This window comes from Pan troglodytes, chromosome 14 (genome assembly GCF_028858775.2).
Source record: "Pan troglodytes isolate AG18354 chromosome 14, NHGRI_mPanTro3-v2.0_pri, whole genome shotgun sequence".
NCBI lineage: Eukaryota > Metazoa > Chordata > Mammalia > Primates > Hominidae > Pan > Pan troglodytes.
Genome location: NC_072412.2, coordinates 34,703,391 through 34,726,482, shown reverse-complemented (window position 1 = coordinate 34,726,482; position 23,092 = coordinate 34,703,391). Strand labels below are relative to the sequence as shown.

The following is a 23,092-nucleotide window of genomic DNA, read 5'->3' as shown; positions in this document are numbered from 1 at the left end:
TGACAGAAAATCGAGAGGAGGGGAGGAGAACCCCATATTTTATGATTCTGTTTACATGAAATGTCTAGAATAGTCAAATCAATGGAGATATAAAGTAGATTTGTGTTTGCCTTGGGCTAGCTGGGGGGAATGGGGAAATCAGGAAAAATCGGGGAAGATGCTAAAAGGTATGGGGTTCTCTATGAGGTGATAAAAATGCTCTTAAATTGATTGTGGTGATGGTTGCACAACTGTGTGAATGGACTAATATACATTTTTTTTTTTACTTTAAATGATGAACAGTTTGCACAGGATATGAATTATATTTCAATTAAGCTCTTTAAGAAAAGAGGATTAAGGAATATGTGAATTCCCTCACAATGTGTGGACCTTATTTGAATTCTGATTCAAATAAATAAGCTGTAAAAACAAAATAAAATATATTTATCAGACAGTTGGAAAAACTTGGGAGTGAATGAAACAGGGTTAAAAATATATTTGGCGTCATTGGTTTTATTGATGTAATTCAATAGTACACTAGAGAGGCTGTTTTGTAAAGTGGTTTATTGTCATGTACTATAACCATGTTGGGATTAAAATCCCCTTAAATATGTGTGAAATGTATTAAAACCCATCAAATTCCCATATGTGAACATTCTGTTTATACATTTCTCATTTAAACACCCAGATATCTGTAATATAGTTTAAAATAATGATGTTTTCTTCTGGGAGGCCTAGGTAGGAGGATTTCTTGATCCCCGGAGTTCAAGATCAGTGTGTGCAACATAGTGAGATCCTATCTTACCAAAAAAATCTTTTTTAAAAATTAACTTGGCATGGTGGCATTTGCCTATAACCCCAGCTACTCAAGAGGCTGAGGTGGGAGGACTGCTTGAGCCCAGGAGTTTGAGGCTTTAGTGTGCTATGATTGCACCACTTCACTCCAGCCTGGGCAACAGAGTGAAACACTGTCTGTAAAACAAAACAAAAAAAGATGTTTTCTATTTCAGAATGTTTACACCATAAGGTAGGTTTCACAGCATAAATATCGCACATATAAATATGTTCTAAATAAATTTTTTTCTGTTCTGAGTGTTTTTATAAGTGAAAAAAGCGTTCAGATTTAGTCAGTAGGTAAAACTAAGAAATAGGCATTTATTTTAAGCACTTTAGAATACATTATATTAGTCAACAGATGCTCATCTGATTGTCTTCTCCTAAGGGAGCAAACATAACTGAATTACCATTGCGTTATTAGTCCTCATGAAAGGAAAATCCACTCTACAATAAGGAATGCTGTCAAGACAACAGTAAAATGTTTTCTTTTTCACTTAAAATTTTAAGCTTGTATTTATAGATGTTAAGTATAATTGGTAATATTATAGTAAAGAACAGGACAAAACAAAACTACAGAATATGTTAACTCCCTGATGACTGCCCAAGCAAAAGCAAAATCTCTCTTACCATCCTGTTGATCCGCACAAAGTCTTCAGGTTTTTTTGCCCAAGGGGGAAGATCAACATCATTTACCACTACTTCATCTTCTCTGACTCCAAGATTATATCCATTACTGTTGACAAACATCTCTGGTAGGTAGTAGAACTCTGGAATTAGTTCCTATCAGGAATAAAAATGAAGCATATTAAACCACTTTATAAAAATCAGTTGAATAAAACTATTAACTTATAACTTATTAACTATAAATGGAATAAAATAATTTCTTAAAACCAATATTTTATGAATTAATTCTATTCTATTCTTCATTTAATTTTATTTAAAGATCTGAGATGAAGCATTTCTTGTGAAAAATTCACTTGAAAATTTATGTTTATGATAGCTACTTTAAAATGTTACCTATTTTCAATCTTATCCTCCCATAAATTAATGAAGAGAAATGAGTATACAAATTAACAACAGTTCACAATAGCATTAGAAAACAAATATGTAAAGCTATATAAACAAGTCTATGTTGTGTAAAATCTTCATCTGAAAATTTATGAACTATCCAAATTAAAAACTAATTGCCAGTATTTGTAATAGATCACATATTTTCTACTTTTGTTTTTAACATACTGACAATTACAATATGTGATTTTTATAAAGAGATTCATAGTTTTTTTGACTTGATAAAGTAAATTATTTTTATATCAATCACTGAACACAATAAAAGAGATGATACACAATATGATAAAGTTTTAAATATTTAATGCATGCCATAGAAATGACAGGTTCTCAATAAATTGGATGCAAAGACAACTTGTGTTACTTGTATGTAACTGTAGCATAAACAACTGGATTCAAGGAGAACTTGTGTGTGATGTACAGTGTCTAATTTGAGGTTTCTGTTACTTTAGAATAAATCTGATGTAGAAATGAACTGATTTTAATACCCTGAAAGTTTTTGTTGTTTTTTAAAAAGTAATTGGGAGAAAATTAAAACAAACTACTGTAGTTTTTATGTGTACCATCCTGATCATCTTTTTTCAAATATCAAGATACGGTTGTGAGGCTACACATTTATTTGTGTAATATGATCAACATTGATGGCATAGCATCTGAAATTTAAATCTCACTATAGTCTTTTCTAGGGATGCATAGAAAAAATTAAAACCACCACATACTGAGGTCTTCAAATAAACTGGATCCCTAACTTTCTAGAAAAAGCATATATAAAATCTTTCTCTTCATGAGTTCTCCCACTAAAACTGATATATCTGTTTTAAGTGGGCGTTCATTTTAGTAATGCTCTGTGTGAAACTGACCATTACTCTTATGATGATCACTGTGAGCCATAAGAAAAATATAAATGTTCATTTTCTCCAGCATTATGGGTGCATCAACAGGTCCATATAAATGATTTTTCTGGATAAATGGAGCTTTGCTTTTTAAGAATCTCAGTTTTCTTCTATTTAAATAGAAATCTTTCTAAAATCCTTTACATATTTCTCTGACATTTACTTATGCATATAGTAAAGGTTTTTAGTACCAGAAACTGTGATGTGTACTCAGGAAACAAAAAATGAACAAGACATGGCCTTACTGTCAAGTAATTCATAGTCTGGCCTGTGGGGCAGATGTAGAACCAGATGGTTATAATACACAATAGCAGCTGTGGAAGAAGGGAGCAGGGAGGAAAGAGCAGGGGATTCTGGGCAAGTCAGGAGAGACTTCATTGGAGATGGGACATTGGAGTTGGAGCATGGCTAAGATGAAAACCAGAAGAGGGGGCCGGGCACCCTCAGGGAGTTATATGGAATGGTGAGAAACTGAGCACAAGAGGAGAATAGGGTATATTGTGGGTAGATCAAGACAAGGGAGGGATGAGATGGTGGGAGGTATATGAGGCCAGATGGATGAGAACAGTTTAATGAAGGATACGCTGTTTGGATTTTGTCTTATTGGTTTGGAAATTTTAAAAAAGAGTTTTTAACACAGTCAAATTTGTTTTATAGCAAGACACTGGGTGACAAAGTAAAGGAGAGATTGGAGAATGGGGAGATGTGGTGTATATGCATGTATAGGGAGGAGAAAGAGAGAAGGGCAACTGCTAAGTGTGGAGAGAAAGGGACCCTACTGTGGACCTTTATCAAAGAGGGGAAATCTACAGCAGAGCTAAAGAGAGGGAATTAGATGGCTCACACTAAGGGCCAAATGTGTATCAACAATAAACTATGTACAAGACCTCAAGGCCACAACGAAAAAGGAAAAGAGAATTCTAGTGGAATTAATACAAATTAATATAATTTTTCAATGACTCCAATATGAACGGGGAAATGGAGAAGAGGCTGAAAGAAAAACCATACTGTAGAAAACACATGTTTATTTGCCAAAAATCATACAGTTTAATTGAAGGATAAGACAGGCTAAAGGGCGCTTCAGCAGTGACTATTCTATCAGCAATGACTATCATGAGTTTGATTTCCAGGCTGGGCAAACATGACAGTGTTTATCAGTCACGGAAGGAGCAGATTGGTATGATCGCTGACAGGAGAGTAGAAGTAAAGAATCACTGCTGTTCTCATGTATTGGCATCCAATCAGAAATGCATATTATTATCTTATGACTTCAATGTATTAATGTAAAATATATAGTTTCTTCTGCTCTTACTCTCACTCTTTGGGAAAACACGAGGAATTAGTAAAAGGCGCAGAGAAGGCAAAGACTATTGCTATTTGCATATGACCTGGTCTTCATGTGACACAATAGCAGTAACACCCTAAAGGGTCCAAAGTGGGAAGGAACGTAAGCTTGTGCAGCTGCTCGGTTGGGAGTGTGACTTATATGTACTAGACTCACATAAATCAGGTGTTTCCCTTACTGCCTTTCGTCAGTTATTTGTGCTCATGCCCTATCTCTATAACGAGGCTATAGAAGCTTCCTTGAGGGCAGAGAGGAACGTATATATCTACATGTACATAGCAAAATATATTTAGTTTTATTTAAACAACTCAAATAGTCTTAATTTATCTTATACCATCTTGGCACTCTATAATGTTTTTCATATATTATTTCCCATTCTTTCCTGTATAAAATATGTGGTCATTATTAACCTACTTACCACCACAATGCAATTTCACTGAAAGTCATTAAATTAGATTCACAAAGGCGCAAGAAACATAGGATGTCATATTTATTAATGTGAATAAAATTTGGGAAAATGCAATTTTAGTATGCATAAAATGTGGGCAAACGCAAAGTTTTGAGCCTATTTTGTGAGGCTTATGTTTTGTTGGATCCTTCGTAGCTCTCAGTGCTATACTTTGCACGCAGCAGGTGCTCATTAAATATTAAACTATTAAAGATATTGGATGAAGTTATTTTAATAAGACTAGAAATCTGGGGAATATGCAGATGGTCAGAAAAATGCCTCAAGATGGGGAAAGAGTGAATGAAGAACTTTATTAAAGAAAAGGAAAAGGATATAAACCCTGAAATGAAATCTGCCTTTTAAGGGGAAACTTTTCTGTTTAAAAAATGTTATCTTGCTTATTCAAGTTACATTTAAAAGGCTCAAAAGTATAAAATAGCTCAATTTAAATATAGAAAAAGTTGATTTTAAAGTTGCCATCAGAATTGTTCTCAAACTGCAGAAGTGGCAGAAGACTAATTTCATTTTCATTTAGGCACTCTAGAAAGAAGGGCACTAACAGCTGGCCTCCACAAAAGAACAAGGAAGGCCTAGAAAGATCTGTCTTGATGGTTCTTTAGAAGGGCAGAAGGAAGAATACTCCAGTAGGATTATTCAAGGAGGCCCTAACTGGGGCTAGTCATAGAAAGAAGTAGTGTTACCAGGGCCTTCAGGACACCCTTCTAAGTAAGGATGGTTTTTTTGGCTCCATTCTTATCAGGCCACCCAAATGTGGTCATAAATTAGGGCATTAACTAAGATGTAGATGTAAGCTGTTAGAGGCTTGATGTTTGAAGGGACAAAGAAACTCTCCCAGATTTCTCATAATGGAAACAATCACTAAACAGACATGTTTTAAACACAGATAGAAAGAAACTTCTGAAGCACAGCTTATTTGCAGAGCCCCTAGAGGTTTCAAACACCAGAGCTATCAGTGACTAAAGCTCTCTGAACCTGAAGCCCAGAGTTGGGGATAGTTTGGAGTTTTGTGAAGGGGATAGTAGAGGAAATGAAATCACAAGAAGTCTAGGGAGAAGTAGCTGAAGCAGCAGAGGGGAGATTTTTTTTTGGTCTCAGTTTTATTGTTTCACAATCTTGTTTCAAATAGCAATTTTTATTTAAAGTTAGTGTATGTAAACACAAGACATTAGTATAATTTATATTCACAATTCCATTATTGAAAAGATTTGTTGTTTTAAAAATATAAACCAAAGAATATGAGGGTTTCATCTCTGAGATTTAACTGGTTATGTGCAAGAAGATGACAATTACTACATTTGTGCTCCAAGGCCAGGAATCAACTTAAATGTTACCTGTGGTCATTCTGTTTTAAACCAGCAGGTAACATTTATTTTGGTACCTTTCTATGTCTTGGCACTGTTCTAAGTGCTTTACATATATTTTCTTAATCTTTACAAAAAGTTTGTGAAGTAGGTGTTCTCATTATTCCCACTTTATAGACATGAACACTGAGGTAAAGATTGGGTGGGTAATTTGCTAATGGCTGCACTGCAAATTGGTAGTAAGGCCAAAAATCAAACCCAGATTTCCTGCTCCTATATTCTGTATTCTGCCTTTTACAGTAACAATCCAGTCATTCTTTTTTTTTTTTTGCAATGGAGTCTTGCTCTGCCACCCAGGCTGGAGTGCAATGGCATGATCTCAGCTCATTGCAACCTCCACCTCCCGGGTTCAAGCGATTCTTCTGCCTCAGCCTCCCAAGCAGCTGGGACTACAGGCGTGTGCCACCACACCTGGCTAATTTTTGTATTTTTAGTAGAGATGGGGTTTCACCATATTGGCCAGGCTGGTCTTGAACTCTTGACCTCGTGATCTGCCTACCTCAGCCTCCCAAAGGGCTGGGATTACAGGCATGAGCCACCACATCTGGCCACCATCTAGTCATTCTATATGACGTTACTCTGTTTTAATTTTCTGCATAGCAATGATTATTTTCTCTATTTATTGTTGTATGCTTGCATGTCCCATCATAATAGAAATCCCAAAAGGTAGAGACCTTGTCTATCTTGCTAAGAATGGTGCTAACATATAATATGTAATCCATAAATATTTGTGAAATTAAAAATGAATCAAGATTACTATGTTTACCATATCCTAAATTTCAGGCATTGAAATGTTGATTAAAAACTTTGCAGGCCCTGGTTTTCAAAGTGTGTTTCTTTTTTTTGTTGTTGTTGAGATGCAGTTTTGCTCTGTCACCCAGGCTGGAGTGCAATGGTGCCATCTCGGCTCACTACAACCTCTGCCTCCCAGGTTCAAGCAATTCTTGAGCCTCAGCATCCCGAGTAGCTGGGATTACAGGTGTGCGCCATGACGGCTGACTAATTTTTGTATTTTTAGTACAGCTGGGGTTTTGCCATGTTGGCCAGGCTAGTGTTGAACTCTTGATCTCAAGTGATCTGTCCATCTCTGCCTTTCCAAGTGCTGCGATTACAGGCATGAACCACCATACGCGGCTCAAAGTGTGTTTCTTAAAGAAGAGGAACCTCATGGCTACCAGTGAGTTGAAGATAAAGGGGGAAGCTGGGCAGGCAGCAGCATTGGGATTGTCCCTTCTTCTACCAGGGAAATGCTACCTTACGTACATCAGAATCAAACAGGTCTGAGTCCAATCCAGACTTCTTGCTAGCTTGGCAGGTTTCTTAACCTTTTGACAAAAAGTTTATTGATATGTAACATGGTGGTGATGTCAGCAATGAACTCTTAGGGTAGATGTGAGGATTAAATGAAATAATGTTTATAAAACAATACATTTCATAACTTTATATAAAATATATTCTAGAAGCTATTTGGTCTCAATTTTTTTTAGGGGCATGGATCAAAAATATTACTTCTGAGACTAGAGTTTACCCAGTACCAAAGTGCATCCTGTAATTCAGTAAAAAAGTTCTGTCACTGTGGATTGTGTTTCAATGAATAGCTATGTAGACAGTTCAGATGATGCAAGTATTTTTAGCAAATATGAGGAAAAGAATAGCTCACAGCAGTCTGAGTTATGTGAGGCATGCAAAAATTCATCAGGTCCAGAGAGACGTGCGTGTGGGACATCAGTCACTCATGCTGCCTCCTCAACCCAAGCCTGGGGAGCAACTGTTTAAAAAGGCATTTGGTTTCTGACCAGCTGACTTACCCATTATCTTCATGTTCCTGAAATCGGTGATACAAAGAACAATGTATAGCCAATGGCTTATCTTATTTTAATGTAAATTCTTGGTAAGCAACTTAGGACCTGCCTCTTCTTTTTTTCTTAAAAACCCATTTATGATTGCTGCTAATCAGAGTGTATATTCAGGGCTACTTGAACCTATGTTACGGGGTGACCATTCTCAAGCTTTGAGCTCAAACAAACTTTACACTTAATCATATTTTCTGAATATGGTTATTTAAAGTTGACATATGTATGGACTAACATATATTACCTAAACTAATCAGATGTATTTTATAAATTGCTTGCTCATGAGATTTTGGTTTATGTCTAAATGCACACTCAGACTGTAGAGAATGGTACAAACCAAACTAGTACTTAAAGTATTTTTTAAATTGGTAACTCACAGAGTTTTCTCATAGATGGCTACAACAGTCCTCCCATCCCAAGAGCAAGCCCTTTGGCATCTCCAGTTTACTCCTCCCGTAAAGAGGTGGAGTCTATTTCCCCCTTGTCTGAATATGGCCTGGCTTGTTTCAACACACAGAACGTGACAAGGTGACACTGCAAGGCTTCTTAGGGCAGCCTAAGAGTTAAGAGGCCTGGCAGCTTTTGTTTTAGTCCTCTTAGAAGCCAGTTACCACATGCAATAGAGTGGCTCCCTTGCTAGAGAAACATGTGATAGAGACAGACATGCCCAGGCAGTTCCTGGCTGTTCCAGCCATCTCAGATGAGGCACAAGACATGTGAGCAAAGCCACTGTAGATTCTGCCGCCCAGTCAAGCTGCCCCACTGTGACTGTGTGGCTTAGAGGTTAGCTGTCCTTTTTGAGCCTTAACTCTGATTGCATAATTGTCGATGAATAAATAGTTGTTTTAAGCCCATAGGTTTTGGGGTGATTTGTTACAAAGTCATAAATGACCAAAACAGAAACTGAATCCTCAAAGTGGAGTGCTAAAGTAATAAAAAGAATTTAACACATGATTCTGGCTTGGGATGAGGCAGCAGGCAGAAGTGAGAGGGGTGGTGAGGAGCCTGGTGGGGTCTGGAAGATCAGCAAGGAAGTTGTTATTGGAAGCAGTCCCTCTTAAGTAGTGGTGGAAAATTAACATTGTCTTCTGCAATAATTTCAAAGACAGAAAAAGTACCTAATAAGCATGCGCTTCTGACTTAGAAGATTTCCAGGCAGAATGCTGAAAGTGACCAGTGGTTTCATCTAATGGTGTAAGCTATGCAAAAGAGATAAGCTATGCAAGAGAGAGATGAACTCAGGAAGAAACTGTTCAGTTTTGAAGCAGTATTTCAAGAAATAGAAGGGCCTAGAACACTCTCTTCAGTTGGCAAAAGATTCTCAAAATAAGACATAGGTTCAGGATGAAGATCAATTCCAAGGTGCTACAAGTAAAATATGGCCATAGAATAAAGCTAAAATCAAGGGTGTGCCTGTAAAACCCTTTTATAAAAGTTAAAATTTCAGGTAGTGTTTTCCAGACTTGCTCAGCTACACAGAGTGATTCACGAGAAAGGGATTCTTAGGGCATTATAAACAGTATCCTAATTCACAGCTTGAAAGAGAGAATCCTGTTCCAAAAGGATTTGTGAGTATTAGCTTTTTCTAATTTGATACACAGAAAGGCTACACAGTTTTAAAGCTGCTGTACCAACTTGGGAATATGAGGCTTTGGCCCTAACTTTCTATGGTCAGGAAGCATGCAGAGAAAGATACTCAGCTGCAAACCATGCTTATTTCTTCTGGAAACAAAAGAATGATTCAGAGGGCAAAGCCAATGTCCCAGAGGAAGGAACCAAGAGCCATGGAAAATAATGAATTAGGGAGCCAAGCCCAGATAACAGACCTGGGCCCTAATCCATGGACAGTCCCTGTCCCTGCAGTCTGGGTAATCGACAACTTATTCCTGGCTGCGTTTCAGAACTGCTATGAACATTGACTGCTATGTACCTTCCACATTCTCCCCCTTCTGAATGGAGTTTCTACTGAAGTTTAACTGTTCTGTCTTACCACCACATGTTGTGTGTACATGGGACAGATAATTTGTCTTTTTAGTTCCCAGGTCTCCAAATTAGGAATTGCTGTGCCTTATCTGTACCTGGGGCTTATGTAGACATCGAGATACCAGGTTTTCAGTCTGATACAAATACTGGGATGGGACTTGTGGGGAACAAGTTGAGTATATTTTACATGTAAGAGGAATGTGAATTTTGACCAGATTCGGAGGACTGTGGTAGACTGTCTCCGAAGGTGGGCACAGTAATCCCTCCACCCTCAGTGACCTCTTGAAATGTGACTTTGCAACTCATCTCATCAGGAAGTGGAGTCCGTGTCTACTCTTCCTTATTCTGGGAGGGCCCCATGACTCGCTTTGAGCAATGCAACGCTGTGGAAGTAACATGATGTGACTTCCGGGCCTAGGCATGAAGTGGCCTTGCAGCTCCCATTCTTAAAATCCTCTTGGATATGAAGCATCTTAAATAACTGGACAGACTCTGTGCTAGTACTGGCTTCCTCTTTACCTGCCTGCGTGTGAACTTAGGTGAGTCACTTAACATTTATAAACCTCCTTTACAAAATAGGGTTAATGACTACTACCTCATAGGATTGTTTCAAGGACTGTATCAAACAACCAACAAAAACATGTTTGAAAACTATTCAGTATTATTTTAAAAGATGGGCTTATTTTTATAATGTGTAAGTGTACTCCTACAGAGGCACATTAGACACTAGATTGCATGCTTAAGATAACTGCTGTTCTGCTGACTCTCTTCCCATTGATAAATTTCTGTTAATAAGCTTCTCTTTAAGGAAAAAGTCTAAGTAGTTTAAAATTTCCTAAATTAAAAACAGTGCAGGAAAACACCAAATATTATTAAAGAAATGGCAAAATGAACATTATAGCAGACATTTTGTGTCTATAAATGTGATTTCTAGTTTATTTTAGCAGCTACACTAAAACCCCACGGTATAGTTAATAGTATTATATACATTCTGTCAAAAAATAAGAACATATCCTCAAATGCGATTCCTAATTTATAAGCTTATGACAAGTTCAAGCTGCTGAGAAATTGGATCTGAAAGTATGTCTTAGAATGATAGAAGACCACTATTAACACTATCATAATTGTATACCTATTGCATCAAATCTGACATTTCAGTTTAATATATTTTGCTGAGAGAGCGTACCATTTTATGGCTTCCTAGTGAAATCAAATCCGATCCAGACGTTTTCACTTTTCTAATATAATTCATTGCAAGGTTTTAAAGCTGCCATCTCTTTTCTTTCTTTCTTTTTTTTTTCAAAAGACTGATGCCCTGGCATTCATTAATTCCACAAGAGCTCATAATGGGTCAATGAGTCAGTGGCGAGCACCTCCATTAACTGTATTAATTTACACTATGTCACCTTAATGACATTTTGTCACAGCTACCTTTTCTGACATCTACATAGCTATTCTAAAAGTAATATAACAACTTTTGAAGGCATTAAGGAAAATTAGTGTAAGAACTTCAGTGAGTTGAATGTCATTGTTACCAAGACTAGGCTAGAGGGAAAGAAATTGAAAAAATAATAATAAAGTAAAAACTAACTACTCTGACTCAACTCCAGAGACCTCTCTCCTGAAAGGTCACTTCAGCAGCACTCCTTCTTCCCAGCTTGCGTTCATTAGCACAGGAAGAGACTGACATTAATAGAGACAGACAGAATAAAACCATCTACTGCATCCTAGTTCTCTCCTATGTGATTAACTGACTAAGTTAGTAGACATTGCAGAGATACTTTTCTTCTCTGGAAATGGAAACACACTTCCTTAAAAAATATATCAAATGCTGTGCTTTAACAGCTTAGAAATAAGAAATAAAAACTTTAGGTTTTAACACACAAGTAGCAAAACAATTACTACTCGTAGCAACATATTTTTCTCTGATAAATCAGGTTTAATCATGAATTCAGAAGATTCTCAAGTTAGCACTAGTTATTACCCAAAAGTCTTATCTTCTCTTTAACACTCTGGTCATGAGGACCCCAAATTCTGATGCTATAGAGGGGAATATAAATATATTTGACTGGACACACACACACACACACACATGCACACACACACACAGACACACACATGCACACACACACGCAGACACACATGCACACACACGCACACGCACATGCACACACACATTAAACGAACCATAACAAAGCTACGACGACCAAGAAACCCTACTTGCAATGGAACCTTCTGCAACTTCAAAGATCTTTTTCAAATCAGTAAGAAAAAGACATGTGACCCAACTGAAAAATGAGCAAAAGATAGGAGTCAGTGTACAGGTCAATAAGTACATGAAAAATGTTCCACGTCACTCAAAAAAAAATGCAAACTAAAACAAACATAATTTTTCACTTGCCAGACTAGCAGAAGTTCCATTGTTTAATACAATAGTGATGATGGGTGTAGGGGGCACGGGGAAGGAGGTACCCTTGCACACTGCTGTAGAGAGTGAATTTTCATCTTTGAGGATGATGGTTTGGCAATATCTTAAAAAATAAAAAAACGTATATTGTCTTTGAGCCATCAGTCCCATTAATAAGAATTAGCCTTTATGTATATAGAAGGAGTCCATCAGGATGTCTGTGCAAAGATGTTCACTACAGCCTTGTGCTTCATAGTAACAATCAGGTAGAAAGATTCTCCATCAACCAGAGATCACATATATAAATTATTGTATATATGTAGCATTCTGCCTTTAAAAAGAAAGGGGAAGTCTACATGGCAAGATATCTAAGATGTATTAACATATAATATGAAAGGTTCACAAGTGGTGGTAAGAGAGCTGAAAATGAGAGCTATCTGTGTAATGTCAACGTGGGGAAATGAGCTTCTTATGAACTAATTAAGTCTTTGGGGAAAAAAAAAAAGCTGCATGTTTGTGTTCAGTACAGCTGCTTGAGGATAAAAACCAAAAATCTCCCAAGTTAGTGATATCCACATTGGTCTTTGTCCTGGATGATGTGACCCCAGGAGCCCCCCAAATACAATTAGTAATAAAATGTAAATGTTTCTGAAAGGGTTTTGAAGAGGAAAATTCCTGGGAGAATTTAGAGGAAAAAGCCCGGTACAGGGCATCGGTTATCAGAGACTGGTGGTATAAAGCATCAGTGAAATTCTCAGGCTAGGAAGTGAAATCTAAAACTGTATATAAAAATTAGAATGACTGACCCCCAAATATGTGAGGGTGGATCTCTGAATTAAGTTGAAAAGCCAATTTGTGTGTGTGTGTGTGTGTGATGATGTCAAACAACAATGAGCAGGCATTTTCATTTGAAATAGGCTGATATAATATGGATATAGCTCTGATTTAAAATATCAATAATCTTAACTGCGATAAGAAGCCTTCAATTATAGATAAGAATATTTAATTCACATACAAAATATTTGAGTGCTTTTTATGAACATTGTGTGAATTCTGGATACTACTGTTCAATGGGAGCCTATGGACTCCCATTTTCTGTATTAATTCTCAAAGTGTTATTATATAAGAAACAGACTCCCTCCTTGACTTCACTGGTAACAAATCATTTTAAATGATGGCTTATGGATATTTTAGAGTTTAAGTCTCAGCAAAGTTGTAAGACCGTTAGAACTTCAAAGCTTAATATAGTAAGGATGCATATTAAATTCTCTTATTTTTTTTACAAATGTAAATATGTTGTATGAATAAATATTCATTTATGTAAAGTTTGACGACAACAAGTAAAACACACAGATGTGTTACAATCTACTTGGCTCCATTTCCTTTATTTTCTGCTTTGGAAAAATACTGAACAAAACCTGTATTCATCCAATTACAGTTCAGTAACACTGAAATTGCCTTTTACAAATGTTTTGCAATAGAGAAGCATAAATATGTAAATGACAATTTTGATTTTAACTCACTAACTTTTGTTGGTTTAAGGCTCTAAATGGAATGATACCGTAACATTTTTATACTGAGTGACAGTAATGGGAAAAAAATGTGCCTTGAAGAAAATGAGCTTAAAATAAGAAACACATTTACCTATGCAATAACCTGGCCATGTAACCTTATTATCAGGAAAAAAAATGAGACAAATGAGAGAACAAATATATATTATTGCTTTGAATACAATGTTTTTCTTTTTTAAAATAGGAGCCCATATAAATGAATAACAAATCTTTGTATTTAACAATAGTTAAGCAGTACCAACTGTAAAATTACTCTGCTCTCTGGCTGTTTCTGGATATTGTGTGTGTGTTGGTTTAATCTAATGTGTATTGTTGCATAGTATCCCCAGGCACAGTCAAGTAAAAGCTAAGGCTATACAGAAAAGCCTACATTTTAAATGGGTCTTGTCATTAATGCTTTATTAATTGCCCCAGGCTACGCAAACCCCAAGCCAGGCAAGCTATAACAATATGACACATTAAGGTCAAATCCAATTCCTGCTGTGTTTTATGGAATGGACCAAATATTGAGTTAACAGCAGGAAAGGCATTTTATAGGCTTTTCACATCTCCTGATTATTCGATCTAAATTAGGTAGGAATTTTTTGAAATAACGAAAACACCTCCACTGGGTAATATGAAAGAATTTTCAGTTATTTTCTATAATGTTCAAAATTATTTCCTTTAAGGTTAGATGTACCATATAATTTTAATATGATGGAACAAAGCTGCAATATAAAATGTCTTATACATACCCACTTAAAAAAATCAAAATTTCCACATATTTTGAAATTTAATGAATATCAACAAATAAAAGAGCCTACCTTTACATCAGAAGTATCTCTCTGACTAGTTCTCCAAGACCTTGCAACGGATGAGAAGGTTCGATCTGGATGATCAAATTTTCCATCATTTGCATTGAGGAAGAAGGTTGTGAAAGGTTCCTAAGCAAAAAAACAGAATCAGAAATTTGACCACTCTAAACACAGCTGCCCTCGTTCCTTTGTGAAACACGGCTATCTTGAAAATCCTTCAAGATGTGGAGGCAGATCAGGGTCCTAGAAAGATGCCCCCAAATTAAGGCAGTAGGAGATGCCTGTCTGGGCTTGACTAGGCCAAGGCAGCAGTTGTCAGTCTGCAACTCTGGCAGGTCATTTTGCTTCTGGTCTTCTCATCTGTGAAATGATGGGGTTCCAGTGCTCTACGATTTTCTGATAAATAATTTTGCATTAATGACAATTCATAAGTTGGATTTTTCTTTCGAATAATTAAGGCTGTATATACACTAACATTGCAATAAGAAAAATCACTCTGATACTGATCACAAAAATCACTCTGATACTGATCACTGCAGTGTGGAATTAGGTAGAGAATGTCCATCTTAGATTACCTGTGAAAGACTACGAAAGTATTAGTACTACCTTATGGTCTGATAATGTTTTTAAAATGCAAATCCCTGCTTAAAAACCATCAATAGCTCTTGGGAGTGATTAGGAGAGAGTCTAAACTACCTAATTTGTTTTACAAGAGTCTGAATGATCTGGAACCTGCTTAACTCTTATCTCTCACCATTCCCCTCTTCACATTCTAAAATCTTGCCACACTACTCTCACCTCTTGTCCTTTGTATGTGATGTTCCCTAGGCCGGGTATAAACTTACCCATTTATTTCACTATTCTGACCAAGTTCTTTTTATCCTTTAAGACTCAGCCATGATGTCATTTTCTCCTGAAAAACTTTCCTTGCGCTACCACGGCTCTCCAGTATGCTCAAATAGCAATCTGTGTTTCCTCAAACAGCACTGAAACATTTATCACACTGGTTTTAATTGATTGTTAATCTGTCTATATTCCCCACTATGAGTAGGTTCCGTATCTACCTTATTCATTGTTTTATCTCCAACACTTAGTAACTCCTGGTATGCAGAAGTTGCTCAATATATAATCTGTTGAACGAAGAATAAAGTAAGTACAAATGACAGTAGATAAACTAGACCTTTTTGTATTCTGTGACTATTGTCTTTGGATAACATAGTGTCTGCCATCCAGTACATGTTCCTATAGCAGAAAACCTAGGAATAACTTTATTGCAATGTCCTAATGCATTTAATTTTAATGCTTTATCTGTAATTCTTAAGTTGGGAGTTCTCACACTGGGAGTTCTTAGGTTGTTCTTACGTTTTTGATGTCATTAAATTTGCTTCCAAGTTTAAAAGGATTAAATAACATTCATTCCTGCTAAGGATTTCTTAACTACAATTATAGCAAAGATAGATACATATTTCCCTTTCCCTGCTTTAATTCTTCTCTCTCAAGTCTAGGACGAATGACATGTCATTCCCAGGTTCACTAATGCTAAGAAACCTACATGACATTTTCCAAAATATTTTAGTCCTCTTTCTTTAATATGTAATCTCTGTTCATTACTTTGTATGCTTTACAATTCCTTTGTATGTATGTACAAAGGGGACATACTTTGCCCCCTTAAACTCCTCTTCTTGCCACTAACCTTAAGGGCTGGCTGTTGGGGTAAAAGCAACAAATACTGATCTTCCTCAATATCTCCCTGAAATTTAGTATGGCCAGATGTCATCAATTTTGTAAACTTGTAATATGTTGCCACTATTTCATGTTCAGTGTTGGATGAGAGAAAAGGGTGATGAAAGAGATAAGATCAACAATGAAAAAACAATATACAAGTAAGGGGGACAGTACCGATTCACCTGAAAATCAGATATGCATCCAAGAAGTCCATATTGCTGTTTAGGATTTTAAGTGATATGAGAAATAAATAAATGTTAGTGAAATTAAGTTAGAAAAAAATTATATGACATGTCTTTCACTAATTTATTTGCTTTTTAGATGTTTAATTCACTATTAAAAATAAGGTAGTGAAAATAACATATCTATCACTAAATTATATTAAATAAAATGGGGATATAAAAATTCTAGATGCAGCAATGGTAAACTGAATGAAATATGACAGATTTAAGTTTGAATCTTGGTGGAACTATCTCTCTATCTTGGGCAAGCTTACTTAACCTCAAGTAACTGTGTCAAGTAACTGTCTCCATTCCTTCATCTATGTAAACTGGGAATGACAATACCTTGGGGGAATTATAGGATTAAATAAGATTAAATGAAATAACATAGAGAAAGCTTGATGTATCTTACCTGACACAGAGTTATGAAAATGACTACCAGCTTTATGCACTGTACCAAGTATTCACTGTTGGACTTCCCACCAGACTGCCAGTTCCTAAGGCCTTATTTATCTCTCTATCCCCAGCCCCAAGCACAGCACATGGCTAACAATGTTTAACAAATGTGTGTTAAATACACCTAAACATACAAGGTATTGTTGGGAGATGGGAGTATGGTGGGTGAGAGTAAGATACGGGTTTTCTTTTCAGTTCTTAACTACTAGTAGGTTTGACCAAAAAGTTTTATCTTCAGAACCCACTTTATTATTGCAGGATGCTGATGTAAGGCATTTAATTTTCACTGTAGGTAGTGGGCAGAGATTACTTTAGAGGGATCAGGCTTGTCTCTAGGTTTTTTAACCTATTAAACAGATGTGAGTGAAAACCCATTTATACATGCAAAGCCGTACTTCTTATCATCAGCCGCTAAAAGCTGATCTCCACCTCAACCTAAATTACAAAATCCTGTCTAGTTTTCAACTCTTAACAAAGACATGCCAAGAATAGCACAGATGGGCTTAGTGAAAAGAAATCTGAAATTAAAGAATTATATTTATTTCCGGTAACAAAGTTATGAATGAATCTGGTGGCACCTAAAAGCAGAGAATATTGAATTCCACATTTCAGTGTTTTAAATAGCTTTTAAAAAGATCTGATTAACAACTGTCTTAAGGTCACATATTATATTACTGACATATATTCTCATTATACCTGAAGGCCTCCAGTTGCTACAGTGGTAGAGTACTAATAGAAATTGATAACCTATTTGTTTATAAGTAAGTATTGATCTTTCAAGCTCTGATTACTGTGGAGATTGCTTTTTTCCATGTGTTTCCCTTTTACCTTCAAGGCACAATGCAGAGCCTTTCTTTTTCATTTGACTCATGTCTGACTAACATAGAGGATTAGGTGCTATATTAACCTTAAATAACTTTTATATTTATTTGCCTATCACCTGTCAATTGGGGCATTTTCCATGTGTACATCAACAGATTGGACATTACACCATTATGTTAGAAAAGTTTTAGGCATGGGAGATAAGATGTATAAATGAATACATATTAAACGGTAATTTCAGAAATTACAATTCTGGAACTCGTTAGTCTTTAAAAAGTTCAGGTTAGGTCCTGCAATATAAATGGCCAATGGCAGACTTTCTTCTCCTAATTACATCCACTCCAACATCATTTCATATCTTCCAACCCTTTTTCAGTGATGGAAAACTCACCTTGCCTGCACTGGAAAGTACCTGTCCTTCTGTATTCTATCATACCCCTTAGTCCCCTCTGAAGACACTAACAGCCTTTCTTGCTTTTGGATGATTACAGATCAACTAATTCCATCGTGGGCATCTAATGCCGTTTCCCTGTTGCCTCTTCTCTTTACTCAACTTCTTCATTCTTCTGTCTTACATGATTTTTGCTTAGTTATCTCATAATAATCTTTTACATCCTTCGCTTCTTGTAGTTCCGTTCTGTTCTTCTTTTCCTTCTCTTCATTCCATTTAAAAGCCAAAACAAATCTTGTTTATGGGTAATAGGTAGTGCCTGGGACATAACTACAGGAAAGAAATGATGTATATTTGAAGTGATTGGAAGCATAATAAAATACAAAGGGAAGGGAAATAACAGCTACAAAGCATTTTTCTGTGCCAGGCTCTGTATCATCTAAGTTAACTGAATCCCTACTATCGCCCTTCAGAGTAGGTGTAATTATTCCCCTTTTATATCTGAGAAAATTCAAGGTCACATTCTAACAAATGGAGGAACCATTATTTCTAATGGCCTTTGTCTAATTCCAGAAGTTTATTTTCTCCTATTTCTCTTCCAAGAACCAAGAAGTATCTTTTGGAATCTTCCAAAAGTTTTCACTAATTAACCTATGTACCTACCATGCACTAGGCTCTTGGTTAAGTATTTCTCATCTTCCTCTGAGTAAATGTGCATTGTCCTTAATGCCTCAGTATTCAAGATAAACAACAATATTTTATTCAGTAGCACTATCTTTTGGTTTTAGTTACAACACTTGCAAAAATGTTTCTACTATACATACATACTTTTAAAGACACATTATGGTTTAAAGAGGCTTTAGGGTAAGCTTTCAAAACAAGCCATAATTTACACAGAAAGTGTCAAATTCTAAACATCACTTCCTTGGAAATTATGAAATGTTTGACAAATGAGTTTTGAATAGGAGGGTTGAATATACTGAATTTGGAAGGTGAAGGAGTTACTGAGTGGTCAGCAAGCCAGGGAAAAAGATTTAATTACTTCTGTATACATGTTATATGTCTAGGGTAAGATGTAAAGTAAAAACATTCCAAGTAAAATGTGTCTTTTAATATTAATATCTGAAGAAACTCCAAACACTGCTATAAGTTTATTCATGATTTGCCCAATGGCAGCTGTCAGGAAAACAGTCTTTTCAGGGCCTCATATTGTAGACAAGTGATTTCACTGGTAGTTTGTTTAAAATAATATTTTTAATTTAAAGTAATGAAGTATGTAGTTAATTAGCATTTTAAAGCAATTATTATTGTTGTTATACTAAGTACATTGAAACAAATAACAAGTTTAATGACTAGGTCTAAAAGGTCTAAGGTAAAGGACAGACACTTATTTTAATGTGTATTTTATTTTTGTGAACAAATTCTTAGTGACCCAAATTTTAATGCATTTTCTATTTCATAAACTCCTTGGAATGGGAGTGAGGACATTACAATTCCCTGGACCATTAGGATAAATACTTAGTAAACCATTAGACTGATACTTTTATTTATAACCAAGTGACATAAGATATTTGGGCTGAGTCCCCAAAAAAGCAGTTTTATAGATCTGTCCAAAACCGTAGCCACTAGCCACATGTCACTATTGAGCACTTGAAGTGTGGCTAGTTCAAATTGAGATGCACTGTAAATATAAAATACACTCTGAATTTCAAAGACTCAGTACCCTCCCTCCAAAAATGTAAAATGTAAAATGCCTTATTTTACATTTTTATATTGGTTACATGTTTAAACGATAACATTTTGGAAATAGTAGATTAACAAATATATTTATTAAAATTAATTTTACCTGTTTCTTTTTTTACTTATAAATGTGGCTACTAGAAATTTTAAGTCACATGGTAGTTTACATTATATTTCTGTTGTGCAGCACTGCTATAGACAAGGGCATGTGTAGGATAAACGTGCAGAATATTCTGGCATACCCTTGCATAGATTCAAGTTTGAATTCCATTTTGCTGGAATAATAAATCTACTTAAGGAGAAATTCTGAGTTATGATTTGAGAAAGTGTTTAGCTGATTAGGGATAGATGAGGTTAACTTAGGCTGTTCATAACAAGTATTCTTATGGAGTCACACTTGAAGAAGTCTTGTAAATCTGGCTTCAGACTAACTTGATTAGGTAAAAAAACAGTGAACACCACTTTATGTATTTCAAAATACATATATACTCTCATTTAATTCTCCAAACAACCCAGTTGATAACATTTTCTCAGGAAGGACTCCTGACCTTTTTCCTCATCCCCAAAGTACCTGCAAGAGGTGTCCTGCTCCTTCCATGGTGGTGGCTCACTAAGGCAATGATTGTCATTGACGGGACCTGAGGTGGTATGAAAAGGCCTCCCAGGGTGAAAATCTCTAGTTTCAGTGTTTTCCAAAAATTTCCTTTGCTAACAGTTTTGGTGGTCCCCTTGAGAGTTCCATGTGGACTAACCTGATGAACTCAAATTGACTGTGTAGCTTAAGAAATATATCTCATGGGCTACTTAAGTCCAGGTACATCTTTTCTTAGCTTCCAGGGTGGACCCTAGGCAGCAAACAGAATTTGAACTTCAGTGACTTTTTTTTTCTAGGTTTTAAAATTTACTCCTTCTACCGATTTTTTTGTTTGTTTCTGGTTTCCGCACAGCTAATAGGTAATTTTCCACTGGTGGCAGTAATGATTGAGAATGTAGTTTTGGTTTTATGGTCTGATCATTTGGTGATCAGTGAATCCAATTAATCAGTTTTTTTGTATTCTTGTCTGACTATTTGTGAGTTCAAATCAATTAAGAGCATATTTTATATCTATTATAAAGAAAGCCAGCTCTTTTGAGATCTTGACTGGTAAATTTTCGTGACTTTGTTTAGTTTTGACTTGTGGCTGAAACTGCAGGTTGGAAGTTATAAGCTCTTTATGTGTCCATGCATCTGGAATTTGAAAAGCATTTGCCTCTTGTGAGTGTGAAGTATTTTCCTACTTCTGGAATTATTATTATCACCCAGAAACTAAAGATGCTCTGTTCTGATTGCTTTATAGAGATAAATAGGCAATGACATAAATCTAATATTCTCAAAATTAACAGAAAATAAAGAAGAGAACATCTATACTTTAAAAGTGCCGGATTTAAAAAGTATTTCTCAAGAAACTTCTAACTCAGAAACATTTTTTATAAAAGAATCCAAGTTCACAGAATTAAGGTGAATGTTTGGATAAACTAGACTGATTTAATAACTTTGGTCTAAAAATAGTTTTATGTCTTTTCCTTTAGTTTATCATTACAGAGTTTATTTTTAAAAGTAAGATTTGGGTTTGTTTTCTCAAAAGACTAGTTCGTCCAGACTTCCTTAACTTCTTATGCTGGTGTAGAATTATGAAAGGGATAAAATCTGTGCTCAAACAGAACCAGAATTCTGACAACATTTTTCTTAACAAAAATAATTGTAGTTTGTCACCTATCAGTGGTTTCCAAGTTACTTAAAATGTATTCATACTAAATTTCTGTAGAAAGTTAATTTTTTCCCCATAATGGAGAGAATGCCTAAGGAAGACCTACAAACTAGAGCTGTCATTTAGGTGAAGGGAAAAAATATTTTCGAAGACAGGAGATGCAGTTTCATATACTCTCCTTTACCAATGTGTTTCTTGGACACATCAGCCCCATACAATAGAGTGGTCTGAGGTATATCTTAATAAGGGGAAAAATTATTGATTAAGAGATTTAATTTAGCATTCTACAATACTCCTCAGTCACTTATAGTGCTCCTATCTAGACCAGAATGGAGAAGGCAAGAATAAAGGAAAAGAGGTTTGTTAAGAGCTTTGGCAATACTCTAGGCGAGAGAGAATGGGAATCTAAATTAAAGAAAGTGCCACAGTATACAGAAAAGGAGATAGAGATATTTAGTTGGTAGAATCTGTGGATGTCTGACTGGATGTAAGAGGTTGGAAAGACAGAGAAAATATCCAGGAAAAAGCTTCCCAATTTCTAGATTGGGCAGCTGAGTGAATAATCATGGCATTTAACCACAGCAGGTTCATGAGGGAGACGAGGAGTTCATTTACTGAAATGCTGCTTATGGTACTGTGAGATGTTCAGGTAGAAATATCTAGTAGGCACTTGGAAATATGGGTCAGGAACCCATGAGAAATGTTTGCAAAGAAGAGAGAAGCTGGAAATCACTAGGTTGTAACTGAATGACATAGCTCAGCTGAAATATAAAGAAAAATCCTGTGGAAGAGGAACATTAAGGAAAAGGAATCTGAACAGGAGACTGAGCAGAACAGTTAGGATGACAGGAGGCAAACCAGGAGAGGATATTGTAAAAGGAACTTGAAAGAAAATTTCAAGGAGAGAAGATTAGCAATGGCGTGAAATGCTTCAAGAGACATGATAGGTAAAAAATGGGATGCTCTATCTGCATAATATGTGACCTCCCCAAAAACAGTTCAGTAAAGTGATGGATGTGGAACTGAAATCAACCAGGCTAAAGACTGAATGGGAGGTGATAAAGTAGAGGCAACAGGTACCACAGTGCACTGCAGGACAGCAGAGGTTGTGCTTTCAGGAATCTAACTATGCAGGGAGAGAGATGGGAAAGAACTTCAGAGTGGGCGGAGGCTGGCAGGAGGCTTTTTTTTTTTTTTTAAGATCAGTGAGACTTAAATATATTTATGTCTTAGTAGAAAGAGAAAAGTAACAGAAAGAGGTTTTCAAAACATTTGGAAACTGGTTTTAAAACATGCTGCCCAAGAAGCAAGAATGAGGGAGTTGGGGAGAGCAAGTGCCAGTGTGCCTCATTTGTGAGAAAGGAGGCAGTGGGTATTAAGAATGCACTCCAGGGCTAGGTGTGGTGGCTCACACCTGTAATCCCAGTGCTTA

At 36.0% G+C, this 23,092-nt stretch overlaps 1 protein-coding gene across 13 annotated transcripts in view; it reads right to left on the bottom strand.

Moving 5' to 3' along the window:
• NBEA (neurobeachin) overlaps positions 1-23,092 on the bottom strand; it is a 708,564-nt gene that overhangs the window by 62,763 nt on the left and 622,709 nt on the right. For 12 of the 13 annotated variants that reach the window (XM_016925167.4, XM_054664886.2, XM_054664889.2 and 9 more), the window contains 2 exons: positions 14,567-14,686; positions 1,444-1,596 (listed from right to left, as the gene is read on the bottom strand). In XM_016925167.4, coding sequence (XP_016780656.1) covers positions 1,444-1,596; positions 14,567-14,686 — 273 coding nt within the window. Of the gene's footprint in view, positions 1-1,443; positions 1,597-14,566; positions 14,687-18,172; positions 18,503-23,092 lie in introns of those variants that run through there. The other variant, XM_054664895.2, reaches the window with a different exon arrangement.